The sequence below is a fragment of the Falco peregrinus genome, chromosome 2 (genome assembly GCF_023634155.1).
Source record: "Falco peregrinus isolate bFalPer1 chromosome 2, bFalPer1.pri, whole genome shotgun sequence".
In the NCBI taxonomy this organism is placed as follows: domain Eukaryota; kingdom Metazoa; phylum Chordata; class Aves; order Falconiformes; family Falconidae; genus Falco; species Falco peregrinus.
In genome coordinates, this window is record NC_073722.1 from 84,799,535 (window position 1) to 84,816,446 (window position 16,912).

The 16,912-nt window shown below is 52.3% G+C and overlaps 1 protein-coding gene across 1 annotated transcript in view; it reads left to right on the forward strand.

Moving 5' to 3' along the window:
* MMP17 (matrix metallopeptidase 17) overlaps window positions 1-16,912 on the forward strand; it is a 65,818-nt gene that overhangs the window by 31,437 nt on the left and 17,469 nt on the right. Inside the window, exons 2-3 of the mRNA XM_055797520.1 lie at window positions 10,167-10,299; window positions 12,196-12,322. Coding sequence (XP_055653495.1) covers window positions 10,167-10,299; window positions 12,196-12,322 — 260 coding nt within the window. The remainder of the gene's footprint in view (window positions 1-10,166; window positions 10,300-12,195; window positions 12,323-16,912) is intronic.

The window sequence follows — 16,912 nt, forward strand, 5'->3', positions numbered from 1 at the left end:
CGGAGGGGAGATGTGCAGCCAAGCTGATTTCTGGATATAAAATACTGTTGGCTGCTGTAAATGCAGAAACAGTTAAGCTGTGCTGGAGGTTCAGCTCTGAAGCCTGGGACGGAGGCTGAAAGCTGCGAGTGAGGACATAGGCAGGCCAAGGTGAGCTCTGGTGTTACCAGCCATGCTGCAGAGACAACGCAGGGTCTGGAATCTGTCCTGCAGAAGACACTGTCCTAGTCCAAGATCCAATAGATGGAGTTAGCAAGAGATTTGTTTTGATGTATAGCAGTCTGTTCAGTTAGCTATCAGACGTGGTTTGTTTAATGACTGAAAGCAGAAGAGTAGGAGCTCGTTTCGGCGGGGCCACGGAAGAATACAGATGAACGGCATTGTGTTCCCGGCGCGTCGTTGGCTTTCCCTACGCACCGTGAGCGAACGTGCTGCTTGGGTCTGATGAGTGGACAGGCTCATTAAGCAAAACCAGGACCTCTAAAGTCACCCCCCAGGAGAGCCTTGCTGTGTAGTCTCACTCTGGTAAAGAGCAATTTGTACTTCTTTTAAAAGAATTCATCATTTTCTTGCTCATCTTGGTCCCAATCCAGCTGGAAGATGGGAGCATTTGGAAGTTTTCTGCACAGTCTGTTTGGGTGATGTCAACAGCCCCATGGTGGATGCTTGGGAGGCTTGGAGACTTTAATTAAATGTCTGCACATCTGTGTGCGACGAGGTGGACAAACCCCCAGACAGCCTGTCTTGCAGGGTCCCCCCATCTGTGTGGGGCGGGGGTCCCAGCTCTGGTAGTGGAGAGGGCCCAGGCAGCCTCCTGACGTGGGATTCCCCTTGGGCGAGGGGCGCAGGAGCCGCCCTCCCTGCCCACCCTCGTGCTGTGTGGGTGGGATAAGGTGGAGGAGCATGGGGAGAGGAGGGTCAAGGCACACTCTGTTCCCTCTGTCCCTCTCCAGCAGATGTTTCCTGGGGAGCACTGTCCAGCTGGCTCTGCTCGCAGCAGCCTCCCAGCCGCTTTGGACTCTGCTGAGCCTTGTGCAAAATCATCTAGGAAACCACGGACATTCCCGTGTCCTGTGCCCAGAAAACCCTGGGTTTGCAAAACTTTGGCTTTGATTTTCCCTTCGTACAGAGAGGATGTGATTTCAGGGATGAGGCAACCTCTCACCATGATTTATTGCACTGTGTTGAGCAGGGAAACCTCTTCCCTGGCTACATGTGGACTGCGGCTGGGTACATGGGGAGGAGATCTCTGGGCTTACAAATGTTGTAGGAACCGTATGTGGTGACATCTAATTTAACCCTGTCACACCAGATCTGAGGTTGGGTTTGATCTGGCTGTCCCTGCGGGCATGCTCAGAGCACAGCAGCGGGTGCTGTTGGTGGGAAAGGGGGTGTCAGGGGCACGTGCTCCCTGGCTCTGGGCGCCCACTGGCTGCTGGGCTCCAGCACGGAGGGGAGCTGGCACCCAGGAGAAATGCCTGTCCTGGGGCTTTGTGTGAGCACTGTACACTTCACGTCATCATCTGCAGCCATTTCAGGAGCAGTGGGTGGCGGGTCTCATGGATTCCAGTTGCTCTGTCTCTCACACTGGAGCTGGGCTTTTCTCTCTACCCTGCTTAGCCACCGGCCGCCATGCCCTGACACATCAGCCCAGGCTGCGCTGGCTCGTCCCACGTAAGCGGAGCTGCAGCTCCATGAATTAACGCAGCATCCACCACACTCCATGGTGCAGATGAAGCTGGGCACAGCCTGGGTACCAACAGCGCAGATGCTCTGAAGTGGATTTTAAAGCACGTTTAAACTCTGCTGCTGGTATTTATATGCCATATGTTGCAATGGTAATTACTTATTGTGCTTCTCAGTGGAATATTGGGGTGGTTTAGATCCCCCTGGTGATGTTACTGGCTTCTGGGCCCACCAGAGGACTAGAACTCATCTCATTTTTAACGCAAATGCTGGCACTTTCCTTTGTAGTGAGCAGGGCTGGGGTGTTCAGGGAGAGCTGAAGTCCCACGTTTGCCATTCCACGCAGGATCTGGCCGGCGGCATCCCCCACCAGGACACGGCGCTGCCGGCTGGGAGCCTCCTGCACCCACCACGAACAGCCTCTGACTACACCTGCATGGAGGGAGCAGGGCTGTGTCCATAAACCACGCTGTGCGATGGGTTATGCTGTGTAGAGCTGGTTTTGTGGCGAGATAAAAGAATGCTAATTTGGTCGTTTACCTAACTTCCCACCACAGTTCATCAGACTGCTGTACACCAGGACTTTCTTCTTTTCCTTCCTAAATAACTCATTGATGACAAAGGATTCTTCACCATGACAAGCAGCATTATGCAAAACTAGGGCTGATTTAAAACAAAAAACTATTGCCGTTGAAAGTCCTTTTTGATGGTCATGTGGAGTTTCAGTTACACACAATGTTTTTGCATTGTTCATTGCCTTCGAGTGGAAATGTTCAGAATGTGCTGGAAAAACCTCCAGTGACTGAAGGCCTCCTTAAAGCCCCAGAGTATTAAATCACCACCAAGAAAAATACACATTTATGTTGAAAATACAGAATAAACTGTACCTTGTTTATATGTTTTGTCATTTTTTCTTACGCTGAAAAGAAACCTGAACCAGCTGTAGTAAACATTGCTCTGCGCTGCGCTATTCTGCCTGCCTTCTATGGGCAGGAATTGGTTCTTTGATCTTCAGTTCAAAGAGGTTGAAAATGCTGTTTCTGTGGTCTGCAGAGAATTCCCTTCTGCTGCTGCTCCAACTCTTGATTAACTCTGTGTTTCTGGGAAGGCTGTCAGTATCCTTCCAACCAAAGAGATGCTTACACCTTGTGTAACATCTACCGCAGAGTCAATGAAGTTTGCTTCCAAATCAGGACGGCTGACTCCCGTGGCCACTGTGTCTGGTGGAGGATGCCCAGAAAGGCGGTCACGCCGGCAGAGCCCTACAAGTGGGCCCTTGCAGCCGCAGGCAGGACCTGGCCACATCCCCCCAGACCTGCAGGCCACCAGGCTGGTGCCAGTGGCTGGCTAGGAAGAGAGCTGCGCCGGAGCAGAGGTGCTCTCTCCACTGGATCCCTGGTGACCAGGGTGTCCCAGGACCAGTGTCGAGTGGTTTGATGTGTCTCTTGCCAAGGGACCTGTCATCTTCAGGACTTCTGGGTTGTGGCCTTTTGCAACACCACTGTTGTTAACCTAATCGAACACTTAAAGCAAGGGGGAGGGAGAGGAAATCATTAGCAGCTGCATTAACTTCCACCCTGGATTCTGTGCACAACATTCGCTCGAATTAAATAGCTGTTTGGATTCCAGCAACTCCTCCGGCGTGAGCTAATGAAACTAGTCCCGCAGTTCAGCGGTGGCATCAACCAAAGTCCTGGTTGTAATCCAAACTGCATTTTTTTTTCTCCTAATGAATTAATCAGTTGATTACGTGTATGCGATAGCTCATTAGAGAGGTGCATGGCAACCCTTGGAAGGGAATTGTTGGCTCTGCGTGGCCCGGAGGCCGTTACACTGCAGGAGCGTGCTCCTCGGAGTATTGCGGCACCATATGTGTTGCTCTAATTAATGGGCGTTGTTTCTGGGGTTGTTTGATCTCGGGAAAATGACTGTAAAAATTTTAATGCTGTAAACCTTCGAAAACTTGGAAGAAAAACTCAAACAGCCGAAAGCAATTTCCTTTTAATCTAGCTTGTGGTGGTGGTGACTTTTTTTATTATTATTATTTTAAAAGCTTCCACCCTATTTAATAGTAGCTGCAGAGATAAAATGAAGTGTAATTTGGAAATTAGTTCCGGATGTTTGAATTGTAGCTTTATTTTAGTAATCTGGGTCGTTAATTTTGTTGAGTAGTATGTTTGGATTTTCTTCCCCTGTATGTGTGAAGCATGACTGCACCCAGGGCATGAGGAGGCTTCCAGCAGGAAAGGGAGCTTTCCGAGCCCCCTCCGCCTGGGTGGCTCTGCAAACCCAGAGCCCGTTCCCCTGCGGATTCCTGGCGTGGATGACAGAGATGAGGGCTGGGGGGGGTCCGTGCTCCGGCTCAGCCTGGGGCGCTGGGCACCGTGGGCAGGAATGCTGCCCCGCCAGCAAGCCGAGGCCAGGCTTAGGCCGGGGTGAGGGTTTAGCCACCCAGCTGTGACCGGAGCCTTTTTAAATGAAGAAAAGCAACTCATAGCTTGATGAATAAGAAAAGGTGCGGTTTGGTAAAGCTTTCCAAGGATTATTAATGAAAGGGATCTTCTGAGTGGAAACACGCTTCTGCTCAAGCCTTGGACTGCCCTGAAAATCTGGGGATTAGGATATGCCAGCATCCTCTCCATGCATGTTGCACATCCAAAGGGTCTCCGGAGGTGTCACACAGAACCGCAAGCGCAGCCCCTCGCCACAGCGGCATGTGGAGCGATGCTGGTGGCTGCAGCACAGGCCAGGGAGAGGTGCCCATGGGTGTCACCACCGACAGCCCTTAGGCAGAGCGCTGTGGGTGCTGCTTGCGCCCCGCTCAACAGGGGCAGGAATTGACACCCTGTTTTTTCCCCCAGTCTTGCTGGGATGGGGATAGAGCTGGTCTGGGAGTCTGGGTGCTGGTGCGAAACTCAGGCTCCAGTCCAGGACAGAGGTGCCAGGGACTGGGGGGTAAGGCTCTGCTCTCCTCCCCCCTTGGCAACCTGCCGGGTAAGCGGAGAGTAACAATCTACATCCCAGAGCAACGGGAGTGTTACAAACTGCAGGATTAAGGCTTTTTTCACCTCCTGTGTGTTTATGCAACATCAAGCAAAAAAAAGAAAGAAACCACCCTGATTTTTGGGGGGCTAAGCTTTAGAAATGTGGTCATTACGATGTAAGAGCAGGCAGGAGCACGGACCTGGCTTGGGTAGAGCTTTTCTGCTTACCCTGATTTCTGCTTTGCTGTTTGTCCTGTTTATCCTCTCCTTGTTATCCTGAACTAGTTTGTCTTCTTGTAAACACCAACCTACGACCCTTAAAAAGAAATCATCAGGAAGAAAACTTGCTGACTGAGTCTTTTTTTGCTTGTGGCAGTTGAATAAGCCCATCAGCTTATATAATATTAATATTTGTAAAAGCAAACCTTCAGAGCTCATAAATCTTCCGTAAAAGAGGGACAATATCTACATCTGATTTAAAATTAAGCAGGTAAGTAGGTTCTAGGACAAAAGTGTATTGGTACAAAGGAAGTGGATAGATGAAAGAAATTAAATTGCCATTTTAATCTGAAAATTGGCTCTGCATAAGTGATACCAGAGGCTTCTCTGCTGCTGCAGCTAACGTTTTGCTCCGGGTCATCACCTGGCCCTGGAAAGCCCCAGACCCAGGCTGTTTCCTGGTATTCTGCTCAGGTGGGTTAAGGAGTAAAAAAACCGTCCAAAATTGAAGCAGGGCTTGCTTGCAGAGGCAAGGACTTAGTTTCCGTTTTTCCTAACTTTGTGCGGCCTTCAAAAGAAAATGTGCAAAAAAAATTTCTGCAGTTCTGGATTCCGTTAATCATTTTTTAAGGCAAGAAACAGGCTTTTTCTCATTACACTATGCCACAGCAGTGTGGCAACTCACACGAGAGAAAAATAATACAGCTTATTTTTAGCCAAACAAGTGAGCAATCCTCCAAACACATGCACGGAGCAGCTCCATGGAGGAACGACGCTGCTGCCTCATCGTTAGCACAGTCCCTTTTTGGAGGAGGGCTGCTTCGGAGCAGTTGCTTTAAGACATCTTTTGTTGGGTACCACAGCGGTGGGACAGGAGGGGTCAGATCAAGCCATTTAAACGTTGTAGAGCTACATGGGAGGGAAAAAGTGGGTTTTTTCTGGTTTAGTTGTTTTTTTCAATTGTTCTTTATTTCTTGAGTTGTGTTGTCTGTGGGTGGCTGGTCCCACGAGTCTGCAGGGGATGGGGCAGGGGATGGGGCACGGGCGGCACCCAGGGAGACCCTGTTCCTGCTCTTTCAGCCCTGAGGGCTGAACGCCTTGCAGTGGCTTTTTCCCGCTGCCTAGGATGTGGGGCAAGTCCAACCATCCGCAGTGGGGTAGATGGCACCTCCAGCCCCCCACAAGCAGTGGTTTGTTGGTAGCCATCCCAGCTGTGGTTTTCAAGGAGTAGGTATGTGGCTGTGTTCAGCGCGGAGCAGCGTGAGGGCTCTTGCTGGCAGCTGTTGGCCCGGCGCAGTGGCGGGGAGGTGCAGATGGATGTGGTGGGGGGGAGGTGCAGATGGATGGGTGTCCTTGGCTGCTTTTGCCAGGTGTGCGGTTCTTCCTTTTTTTTTTCCTGGCCCTGAGCACAATGGGAAGCCTCTCATTCTGTACTGCTTGGTGGTGGACCTGGCTCAGAAAATTCACTGGGGACCTGGCTGGGTCCCTCCAGCTTTCCCCAGCCCCACTTTTGCTAACTCCCAGCACCGGTGGCAAAGCCCCTGTGTGGGGCCACTTCTGGCGAGGCTGGTCCAGCCGGCAGCCCCTGTGCGTGGGGTGCAGCAGAACCAGGGAGAGGCTGCCCCAAAGAGCTCCCAGTGCCAGCAGACAGGACCAGTTAGATGGGACATCAGGAGATACCGCTGCAGGTATTTCATAAATGAAGAACTGGGGGCCAGAGACACAATGAGGTGAATGCCACAAAAACTGGGCCAGGGTCCTGTGAGCTGTGGCAGGAGTCGCGTCCTGCAGCCGCGCTCATTCTCAGCTCACCTCCCAGCTGGAAGATGATCAGACGTTGGCTCAATCTGAATTTTTTTGGTGAAGCTATTTTTTCCATTTGAAATGGGGAGTTGCTGAAGCTGAATCTTCTCGTGGGATTAGGTCAATTGATTTAGTGCAGCACAATTTTAAGGAAAAATTTTTATTGCGCCAACTCAGGCAAGAAATATGTCCAAAGAATTCTAGCATTCAGCTCAAATCACTGTTTTATTTAAACATTTTAAGCTAATGAGAGTTGGCAAAAATACCTTTTTTTAATGAAAAAGGCAAGTGGAAATAAGACAGGAACATGTTCAAGTTATCTCAGTGGAAAATGTTTTCATTTTTTTCAGTTATGGAAGTTCATACATTTAGCTTTTGTCCTAATTAAGGACAAGAAAATACCTGAAAAGCTTTCACAGGGCACCCAGGTAATTAGCCAGACAATTCCAGCTGCCCCTTCTCATCTGCAAGTCCAGCTGCATTCTCCCTAAATGAGATTTTTTGCTACAGCAAAGGTGGAATGGGGAAGTTCAATATTATGGATCAGCTTTGCTTACAAGGGGAGAGGAAACCGGCCAGAACCTGTACACTGGAAACGAGATGAATGAGAGCGATTATCACAGAGGTCTGCCAAATTATGGAGAACCTGAGTAGGGCATGATAAACACAATGGTCTAGATGAAAAATCCTATGCAGGAAAATCAGTGCTTGCAAGGTAGATCAGCTGCAGGACTTGTGGTACCTGCCCCTTCCTGCCACCTGTCTGTCAGGGAGCACACACACACACACCCCCGCCCCCCGTTTGCCGTAGGCTGTCCGCTCGTGTTGGTGCCTCCTCCTCCCTTCGGGTCAAGGAGCAGGGAAGTCGGCAGGACCTCTGCTGAGCCCCCCGCCCTGTGCCCCCCAGCCTCCTGCAGCCACCTCCGCCAGGTGGGCCTGAGCTGGGATGCACATATCGCCAGTGCAGCAGCATCTCCGCTGTCGTTAGAGGATAAATGACGGTGTCTCCATGGCCAGGGAAGAAACCAGATTAAACTCCACCATCCCTGGCAATTGATGGGCCGGCTGCCAAGCTCCGTGTCACAGCCGATTTCTCATGAGCTATCAGGGGTGAATTGTATCTCTAATTTCTGTCACAAATGTTTTTGCTATGCAAAGGGACAGATAGGAGCAGGGAGGAGAGGGAGAGCACTTGGCCTGGCCTTCAGCCTGATGGTGAGGGAAGGCTGCAGAGATGCTAATGTACTCCTAGAAAGGTGGTGGCTAATGGAGTTGCATTAAGCAACATGAAATGGCCAGATAAGCTGCTTTCTCTAGCTGTGATAGCACATCATCCCGCTAAAATAAGGCATCCGTGAAGAAGGGCGAGCAGGGAAGTGAACTGCCGGTGAGTAACCTGGCACAGGAGCCGATGCTCCCCGGTGAAGAGCCACGCCACACGTGGGGAGATCGCCGTCAAGCTCTGCAAGCATGAAACTGTCCAGCTGGGCTTTGCAAGAGGGTCTGGGAGGCTGTGGCGTTCGGGGTGGCCGCGGTGGGTGACACCGGGCCAGGAGACATTAGGGCATGGTGCCACAGGCAGGTGCTGACTTTTGGAACTAATCTGACTGCGATAAACCTGTGGTGTATTGACCGCACTGGAGGTCTAGATCAATGTCAGTCTTCAAGATGCTCAATAGTTCGATGCTTCTTTGATACAGATAAAGCAAACGGGGGGCAGGTGGTTATGGAATTCCCTGCGTGTGGTGGTACTGCTCTTTGCTGATCCTGCTGCTGGGGGAGGGGAGCCAGGAGGAGGGTAGGGAAGGATTTAGAGCGCTAGTTCACCAGACATTGAAAAAGCAGTTGTAAGAAGGGGAGTGATGGCATTTTCTTCATCAGCTTTAGGCTGAAAAGAGGAAGAGAAAGAACTCAATAAAAAATTATTGTCCTTTGAGAGACAAATCCGTACCAAATAGTGGCCTCTGGTTGAACGATGCACCCGTGAGGGGGGGATCGCTGGCACGTGGCTGTGCTTGCTCAAGGTTCGGCAAAGAGGGATGTGCGGGCATTTTGCGGGTCCCTGCTCTTTTCTGGTGGCGGAGGTGCCCGCACCTGGCTCTGGGCGCTTTACGGCAACTGGTGGGGAGGTGGTTAAACCAGGCACGTGGAAGTGCTGAAGAGGAGGGCACAGAGAGAAAAGCCATCTGCTTCTCTTAAATAAATCAGTCAGCCCTCTCGGGGGCCACGGGTGGCTGAGGTTTCAGCTTCACCAGTTAGCCAGTCCTGGCACTTCTGGTGCTGCTGGGGCGAGCGCAGCTCTGCCCATTTATCCCCTTCAACAAATGATCTAAAGCTGAGAAACCAGTTGCCATCATCAGTGAGATTTTCTTAGTGTTTTTTTAAAAATCCATTTATGTATTTATTTTTTTAAAAAAGAGGGCCACCAGTCACCAGGAATGACTTTTTGGCATTGGCCAAATTTTAGGGTAAGGCTGTTGCAGGGTTTTGCTCTGCTCCCTTTCCCCATACCCCTCCCTGTCGCAGTGGAAGGGTGACAGCACCGCTGGGAACCCGCTGGGTCTCCCTGGGGCAGCGTTTTGGTTCCTGGGAGCTGGGACTGCAGCTGCAGTGCTCGTGTTCCCTGGGAACTGCTGGGAAGGGACCAGTCCGAGGTCCCACTGCATGTGGTGGCCTCCAAGGAAGTGGCTTGGCACCTTGTCTCTCCATGTGTTGTTTTTTTCTCCGGAGGGCTCAGTTTTGTGTCAGTGCTGAGGTCATCCATCTCAGGTCTCAGATAACTGCGTAGCTCAGGGCGGGCTCAGAGTCTTCATGGCTGGGTTTGTTGCCAGTCAAAATCCTGGCATGGGGAAGGTCAGGGTAAAGCAAGCCACCTTCACGGAATCACGTAGGTCGGAAAACACCCTCAAGATCATCGAGTCCAACTATTAACCCAACAGAGGTCTGACCGAGACAAAGTTGGGCAAAACCCAGCTGCTCTGCAGCCTCAGACAGAGAGGTTCCTCCCGGGGACACGAGACCCCCGTGGGCTCCCACTGGAGTGAGGTCCCGCGGGAGGCGGCATTGCCGAGCCCCTGCGATGGGCAGTTTTCCTCCCCTCGCTGTGCTCAGCCCTGCAGCAAGTTTCCAGTAGGAGCTGCCAGCATCCGAGCGGAGACCACAGGCACCTGCGTGACCCTCGCCGGGGCTTGCTGCCACCACTGCCCAAGATGGTCTGCAGCCAGGTGGGAAAATTAGATGTCACCCTTGGAATGCGTGAAGGTCACCAGATCCCATTACTGAAGCGATGTGTACAGATCTGTCCTGACATGTCCATTTGTTAGCAGAGACCACACAGTCCGATGGGGAAGCTGGGTATAAATGTGTAAATGGGAAAAGTATTTCCAAGTGGAACGGAGGGGACCTTCCGAGCATCTTTCCCTGTGTCTATATTTCCTTCCTTTCCTTTTCTCATCCCCTGTTCTTGTTTCACAGGACTGGCTGACAAAATTTGGGTATCTGCCACCTCCGGATCCCATCACAGGACAACTGCAGACGCAGGAGGAGCTCACCAAGGCCATCACTGCCATGCAAAAGTTCGGGGGTCTCGAGGCGACAGGGGTCCTAGGTCAGTGGCTCATGATCCCTCCTCTCTCTCTGGTGCAGAGGGATGTGGGGATGGCTCCTTATGGGTTTGGGGTGGAGAGGGAACTTGGCACTGAGTTGTGGTGTAGCATCATCTCTAGGAACATCTCACACAGGTGTAACATACGGCCCAGTTTGCATCTATAAGAGTAATTATATGGCTCAGGTGCTTTGTTGCCTTGTGCTTTCAAGAACCTGAGGCAAGCAATTATTTCACCAGACCCGCGTGCCCTTGGGGTTCCTGTTATGCTTTAAATAGCTCTTGGTGTGTTCAAAAAAAGAGAAGAAAAAAAGACGGAAAAACTAAGGCTGATAGGTTGTCCTGTTCAAAGCCTTAATTGCAGCATCAAATGGAGTTGAACAAAAATCCTGATTAAGCCTCCCAGTTTGTATATGCAGCTGCTTTGGTTTCTTCACCACCAGGGCACAGCACGGGGGAGGAAGATGGGTTGCATCACCCAGGTGCTGCTTGCTCCTGCCTGCTGCAGGTAGAGCCGCGAGGTGCCCTTGGGGCTGCTGAGGGTCTCCTGGGCTCTCGCTGAGCTGCCGTGGCTTTGGGCACCCCCCTGGCCAGCCAGGAGCCCACCACCAGCTCCAGTGGCCAGCAGGGACAGGGCGGTGAGTGGCTCCTGCCTGATGTGGCAGCCACATCTGGCTGGGAGGGAGCAGCCCAGGGCCAGGCTGAAGCAACACAAGTTCCCCAGCGTGGCCAGGACATTCCTCTCAATGTCCCCATTGAGGGAAGGAGAAAGGCAGCATTATCCCGGCCCTCGGAAGGACGCCTGGCCACTCTCCTCCCCTCCCTGACAGGCGGCCATGACCTTGCTGTGTGGCCAGCTTGCTTCGGCTGCTTGGGACAGAACTAAGGAGAAGCTGCTCATTAGCAGGCTGGTCTGCGCCCACCCCCACGCCCCAGCAGCCCCCCGTGGGCCCCCCGCACAGCTGCTGCCTGAGCAGCCCCCAGCCGCATCCCCTCGGTGGGGCTGTCCCTCTCTGCTCTTAATTGAGTGCATGTAATTATTTGTCTTCCACCTTATCGCAAACTGCAGGAGGCCCAGGAGCAAGGCTGGCCTTTCGAATGCATCTTCATTTTCGTTTCTGGAGGGGGTGTTCGAAACAGGCTTGGGGGCTGCCCTGGGAGGGCGTGGACGTGGCTTTGCATCTGGTAACAGTGTTTAAGTAAAGAGGTAAAGCCAGTACAGAAAATGGTGAATGGAACAGCTTGTCTGTGTTTCAGCAGATGAGAACAGAGGCTTTAAGCTTTCATTCAGTTTTAAAAATAAATAAGAAGGAATATGAACGTTTTCCAAATGAGCTCCTAACTGAACAGAGATGGAGTTTATCTACATGTGAATGTCTCCCTGCCTTGCCAGGGGAATAATGGGCAATTCAGCAAGAGAGTACAAAACAGAATAATTAAAAAATTGTGTTTTAAAATATGATCAAAGCCTGCAGAGGTAGTTTTGCACACAACTTCTCGAGATCCGTAAGGTGTCACGCAAGAGGCAACCTGCTGCATTTTCTCCTGACACCAATAACCCTCTCGGTGGCACTAACAGCAGAGCAGCGCCCAGCCCCCAGCCGTACGGTGCCAGCCCCCAGACCCCCCAGCAGCCCCGGCTGGCAGGTGCTCTGAGGAGATGGGCTTTCGGCAGGAATTGCTGCTGGGGGTGGGTGCAGCGGTGGCACGGCAGGGGCTCAGTGCCCCATGGGTGTCACCCCAAGTGGTGCTGGGGCCGGTGCTGTGCCCCAACAGGCTCTTGGGTATTGCCTGCTGTTCTGCTGCTGCATCCTTAGCTTTGCTTCCCATCTCCCTGTCCCCCTCCGGGATTTTGTAACCCACCCTTTCCATGATTTCTCGTTTTTTCCATGACCCCAGATGAAGCCACACTAGAGCTGATGAAGACCCCTCGCTGCTCTCTGCCCGACCTTGCTGCCGTGGAGGCCAGGAGGAAGCGATTCACACAGGCTGTCACCAAGTGGAGCAAAAGGAACTTGTCATGGAGGTAGGAATTCACGTTCCCCTGCTGAAATCTTGCAGCGAAGGGCTGATCCCATGCAGATCTGGGCTAAATACAGCTTTGTGACGAGTTTCAGGGTGGCGTGTTAAAACACGTCCCTCTGAGCTCCCAAGACCCCCCAGACTCTTTATTTGAACTCTTCTGCCGATCCCAGCCTTGACTTCTTGGACCTGCTAGGCTGCCGGCTGGGAATGGTGCAGGTCTGGCCGCTGGATTAGCCGGGGTGTTTGCTGCGTTGCAATGTTTAGAGCATTGTTTCTCTTGAGTTCATTGGGACTTTGCGCTTCCTTAAGCAGCTGCCACGGGCTTGGCTCAGCGCAGATGGGCCATCTTCTCTTGAAGAGCCCACCTGAGCCTAAGGGTTGGGAGTGTTTTCTGGGTGATAGTCACTATTTTTCTCCTAGTCCTTGCCGTAGGGGAGTATTTTTCCCTTGACATCAGGAAGCGATGTGTGTGGGTCAGCCCAAACGTGCGACACGCAGAAGTTCAGGTCCAACTCCTGGAGACCCTGTGGTCGTGCTGCAGGTCAGGGCTGACAAAAAGCTGATCCCTGTCCCACCAAAACTTGTGCTTTTGGGGACTCTTTTTTCCTTCCTCTAAGACCAAGTGATTGTCGCTTCAAGAAAGGTGAGCACCATGAGGTGCTCATACTATCCTGAAAATGCATGTGGACACTGTGGAGAGATCTCCGTTATTAATAATAAGCTTCTCTTTGATCCTGACGTAGTCCCTAGAGCGAGTCGACCTCCTTCTACAGTAACAAATCTCAGCTTGGCTGTCACTGTTGACATATGTTGAAACTGGTCTTACCAGGGATTTGGTCCATGTTCCAGCACATCCCTCTGCCACCTTATTCTCAGAGAAGGTAAACATAATTCAGCTTCATAAGGAACAACTTTGGCTCATGGACGGCTTCTTGTAGTGAAGTAGCCCACGTTACAAAAGCTTAGCCTATCCCCCTGTTGGCCAGCCCCGTCTTGATGGGTAAGAGGAATAAAATTCACATTCCAGAGAGGAGAAAATCCCTTTGGGTGAAACAATAAAATCTGCCATGATGTCCTGTGAGCTGCCGGAGCCAGTGCAGGGGGCATGGCGTGTGCGCAGCCCTGGCCTCAACAGCGGGGCCAGTGCCCGGTGCCGCCGGGACCCCAGCCATGGTGCAGGGTCCACCATCCCAGAGGGCAGCGGAGGTGGGATGGGGTCAGGCTGTTCCGGTGGATGCAGCCCCAGGATACCCCCCGCCCTTGAAACTGTGATGCTGCAGCAAGGTTTGCCATAAAAAGGGGTTTAGGTCTGAGACGATTTTATATGAACGACCTAAAAAAATCCATCTCCTGGCAAACTCATTTCTTCTTTTTAGTCTTTGATCTTTTCCGAGATCTTGGCTTTTGTTCAAGAAAGGGCTGTATTTTATAACTGGAGGTGGTATAATCCAACAGAAGGCTACAGCATTATAGAAACTCTAACACAGTATTTACATCCAACACTTGAGATTAAAATAGCTTCTTTTAAAACTGCCGTGAAAATCTGCCAATGGAGACATAAAGTTTTACACGCTTACGTTTTACACACTGATTGAAGATTTAAAAAAAAAGAAAAAGAAACCAAATTCTAGTATGCTACACATTTAAAAACTGAATAAGAACCTGAATGATTGCAAGGCTGGAATACATGTAGGCAAAGCTGTGCAAAAGGATGATCCCGGGATATGCACCTGCACTGATGGAGAAGGCAGCTTTTGGCAAACAAAATTTTATAGGCATGCAGGTTACTGAAGTTTCTTCTTTTTACCCGTGAGCGCAGCCAGCCTGTGGGACAGGAGGGCTCAGGGAGCAAGACAGTACAGGCTGCATCCTGCACAGCCCGTGATGCAGCGTCAGAGCATCCCAGTGCAGTGCCAGACACACACAGTCTTCTGTGCCTCAGCTCCATGGGAAGTTTCCAGGCTATTACAGCATATAAATCTTCTTTTCACGGGATTTTTTTTTTCCTGCATTGTACATGTGTACCAAGGCGCTGGGTAAGCTGATGAGGTGGCAGTGGGATAGATTTGGGATGCAGCTGGAGAGGGGCGTGGGGAGCAGCGTGCTGTGGATGCCCTCTGCTGGCACTGGCGCCGGGAGCCGCTCGCAGCGGGTTCCTCCTCGCCATTGCAGCCTGGTTTTCCTTTTGCTAATTTTGCTTTATTGCTTCTGGTTGTGCCCCGCAGAAGGGGAGTTTACAGCTGGCACCTCCATCTCTTCCAGGCACCCGCTGTCTCCTTGCGGTCATGGGAAATGCAGCGCCAGGGCTGTGCCCCCTCTCTGCGCGCTTTGAACACCCTGGGGCAGGCAGAAGCCGCCCAAGTCCAGCTTTCTGAATTTCCCAGGTGTTTTCTTGCTGAAATCTCAGCTTGGTGCCGAGCTGAGCTGACTGTCATCCATCTTAGTTAAGGATGGGTCCCTGGTGCCACTTCATCAGACCTGCGGTCTTTGCAACTGCGATGCTCAGGACCTGGGATGTGGGGCTGGAGCAGAGGCAGGTGGCAGGGGAGCAGTGACGTCCTTCAGTCGCTGCCCACCGTGGCTGGGAGCACCCTGAGCCCACCCGCCATGGAGGCTGCCACCGAGCCGAGGGGTGGGTTTGCCAGGCCCGAGGGGCGGCAGCCCTGCAGGCACTGCTGGGGAGAAGTGTGCAGCAGGGCAAGCCCCAGTGCCGTGCTCCTGTCCCTGTGACGGACCCGATTCTCCTGCTCTCCTCCTCTAATCAGTGGCATCCCACCGTGGTGACCTGCCAGCCCAAGCCCAGCTGGTCGCAGCCAGCCATGTTCCCCGTCACCTGGGGGTGACAGACACCCAAGGGGGCAGGAGTGTCACCCCCCGGCGCAGGGCTGCTTTAGGGCTGCCATAATGCCCCCCGCGCAGGAAAAGCCCCGAGCGGCCGGAGCAGAGTGCGGGCAGCTGCCACGGTGGCACCAGCTGCCAGTGCAGGCGGCAGGGCAGGGGCACAATGGCTGGGGTGGGCAGCAAAGTGCAGCAGCCCCCAGAGCAGCTGCTCCTCTTGCAGCCTGAGAAACCAGCTGTGGAATTTGATTTCCCCCACCTCTTCACCCTGGATGCATTACTCCCATGCTGGTGCCCATTGCTGGGCGCAGGGAGCCGCAAGGCACTAGGTACGATTTAAAAGGCAGGAGAAGGATTGTCACCCCAAAATGTTTAGTACTTTTTGCGAAGTGCTGGGAACAGGATGCCGGGGGTGCAGACACCCCACTGATGTCCTCCCCTGGCATCGGGGTGTTGCAGCAGTGCTGACGCAGCACCAGAGCAGGGCTGCTGTGCCACAGCTCGTGCTGCGCGGCTGGGAGAGCGCCCCTGCCACAGTAGCAAGCACCCCCCTTCCAGCTGTCCCCTTGCCACCCCCAACCCCCCAGCAAAACTAGGTTGGGTTCATCAGGCAATCCTTAGCCTGCTGTGTTCAGGAGTTATCAGCATTTATTTTATTTCTGTGTGGTTTCAGGACTGCAGAAGGTGAAGGAGTGCTTTCATTAACCAGCAATTGATTGCCCATACATCACTAATACTCTTTCACTTTTGTCTTTGGGAGGACAAAACCCAAAAAGGAACCCAGAAATCAAATAACCATTGGTGTGGGTGCCCTCAGTAGCTGAGGCAGACCAGCCCTCTCGGGCTTCTACTTATTAACCAGTGCGGACCCCAGATCTCTTTGGGATGGGACGAGCTAAGGAGGGGACTGAAGGGACAGGTGAAGGGCTGGCAACAGCTAGGTGGAAGCCAGCTTTCATCTGTCCGTGTGGCGGTGCTGCCACCCGGGTGAGCTCCAAAGGCAGAGCAGCAATGCCCTCTTTGGCACCTGGCTGTGCCCTTCCAGCCGTGCCCTGCTCAACAGCCCCTGTCCCGCAGCATGGCTGGCGCTGCCCCACGCAGCCATGTCCGTAGCAGGGACGGATGCTCACCAGGGTGTCCCAGCCGGTGGCTTTGCAGGGGGATGTGACCGACCCCACAGGCCGGTGGGGTGGCTTGAGGGGAACGAGCAGCCCAGTGCTTGTCACCGTCCCAGTGGCTTGGCAGGGCCAGCCTGGGAGAGGGAGCTTTCTCCCCAGTTACATCAGGCTTTTGCCCAAGACTGGCACGCTGGGAGGGCAGTCTAAGGAGGGATTAACACCCAAGAAGAAGGAGCATGGCTCTCCGCTGAGTACCTAAGCAGCTGCATTTATGACAAATAATAGTAATAATCAAGGTAGGAGGAAGCTTATTTAGTCCTGTCTCCTTCTGCATGATGTTAGAAATGTGCCTCCTTTTCAGTGGAACTGGGTAATGCAGTGCCGACAAACATCCTATCAGTAAAATAGTCTTCTGCTAATCTCATTGAAAACAATTAGTAGAGCTCTGGCAATCAAATCAGATGCTGAATTGAAAAACCCTGATGGGATTCTCTTGAAAAATAATGGTGGTAATGAATAAAGGATGGGGGATTTTTTACTTACACCTGCAGTATGTCAATAAAATGTGGGTCAGCTCAGAGGTGCAGGACCTTTTATAAGAAGCAAAATAAGTATTGATACTGTTTCTGCCTTAA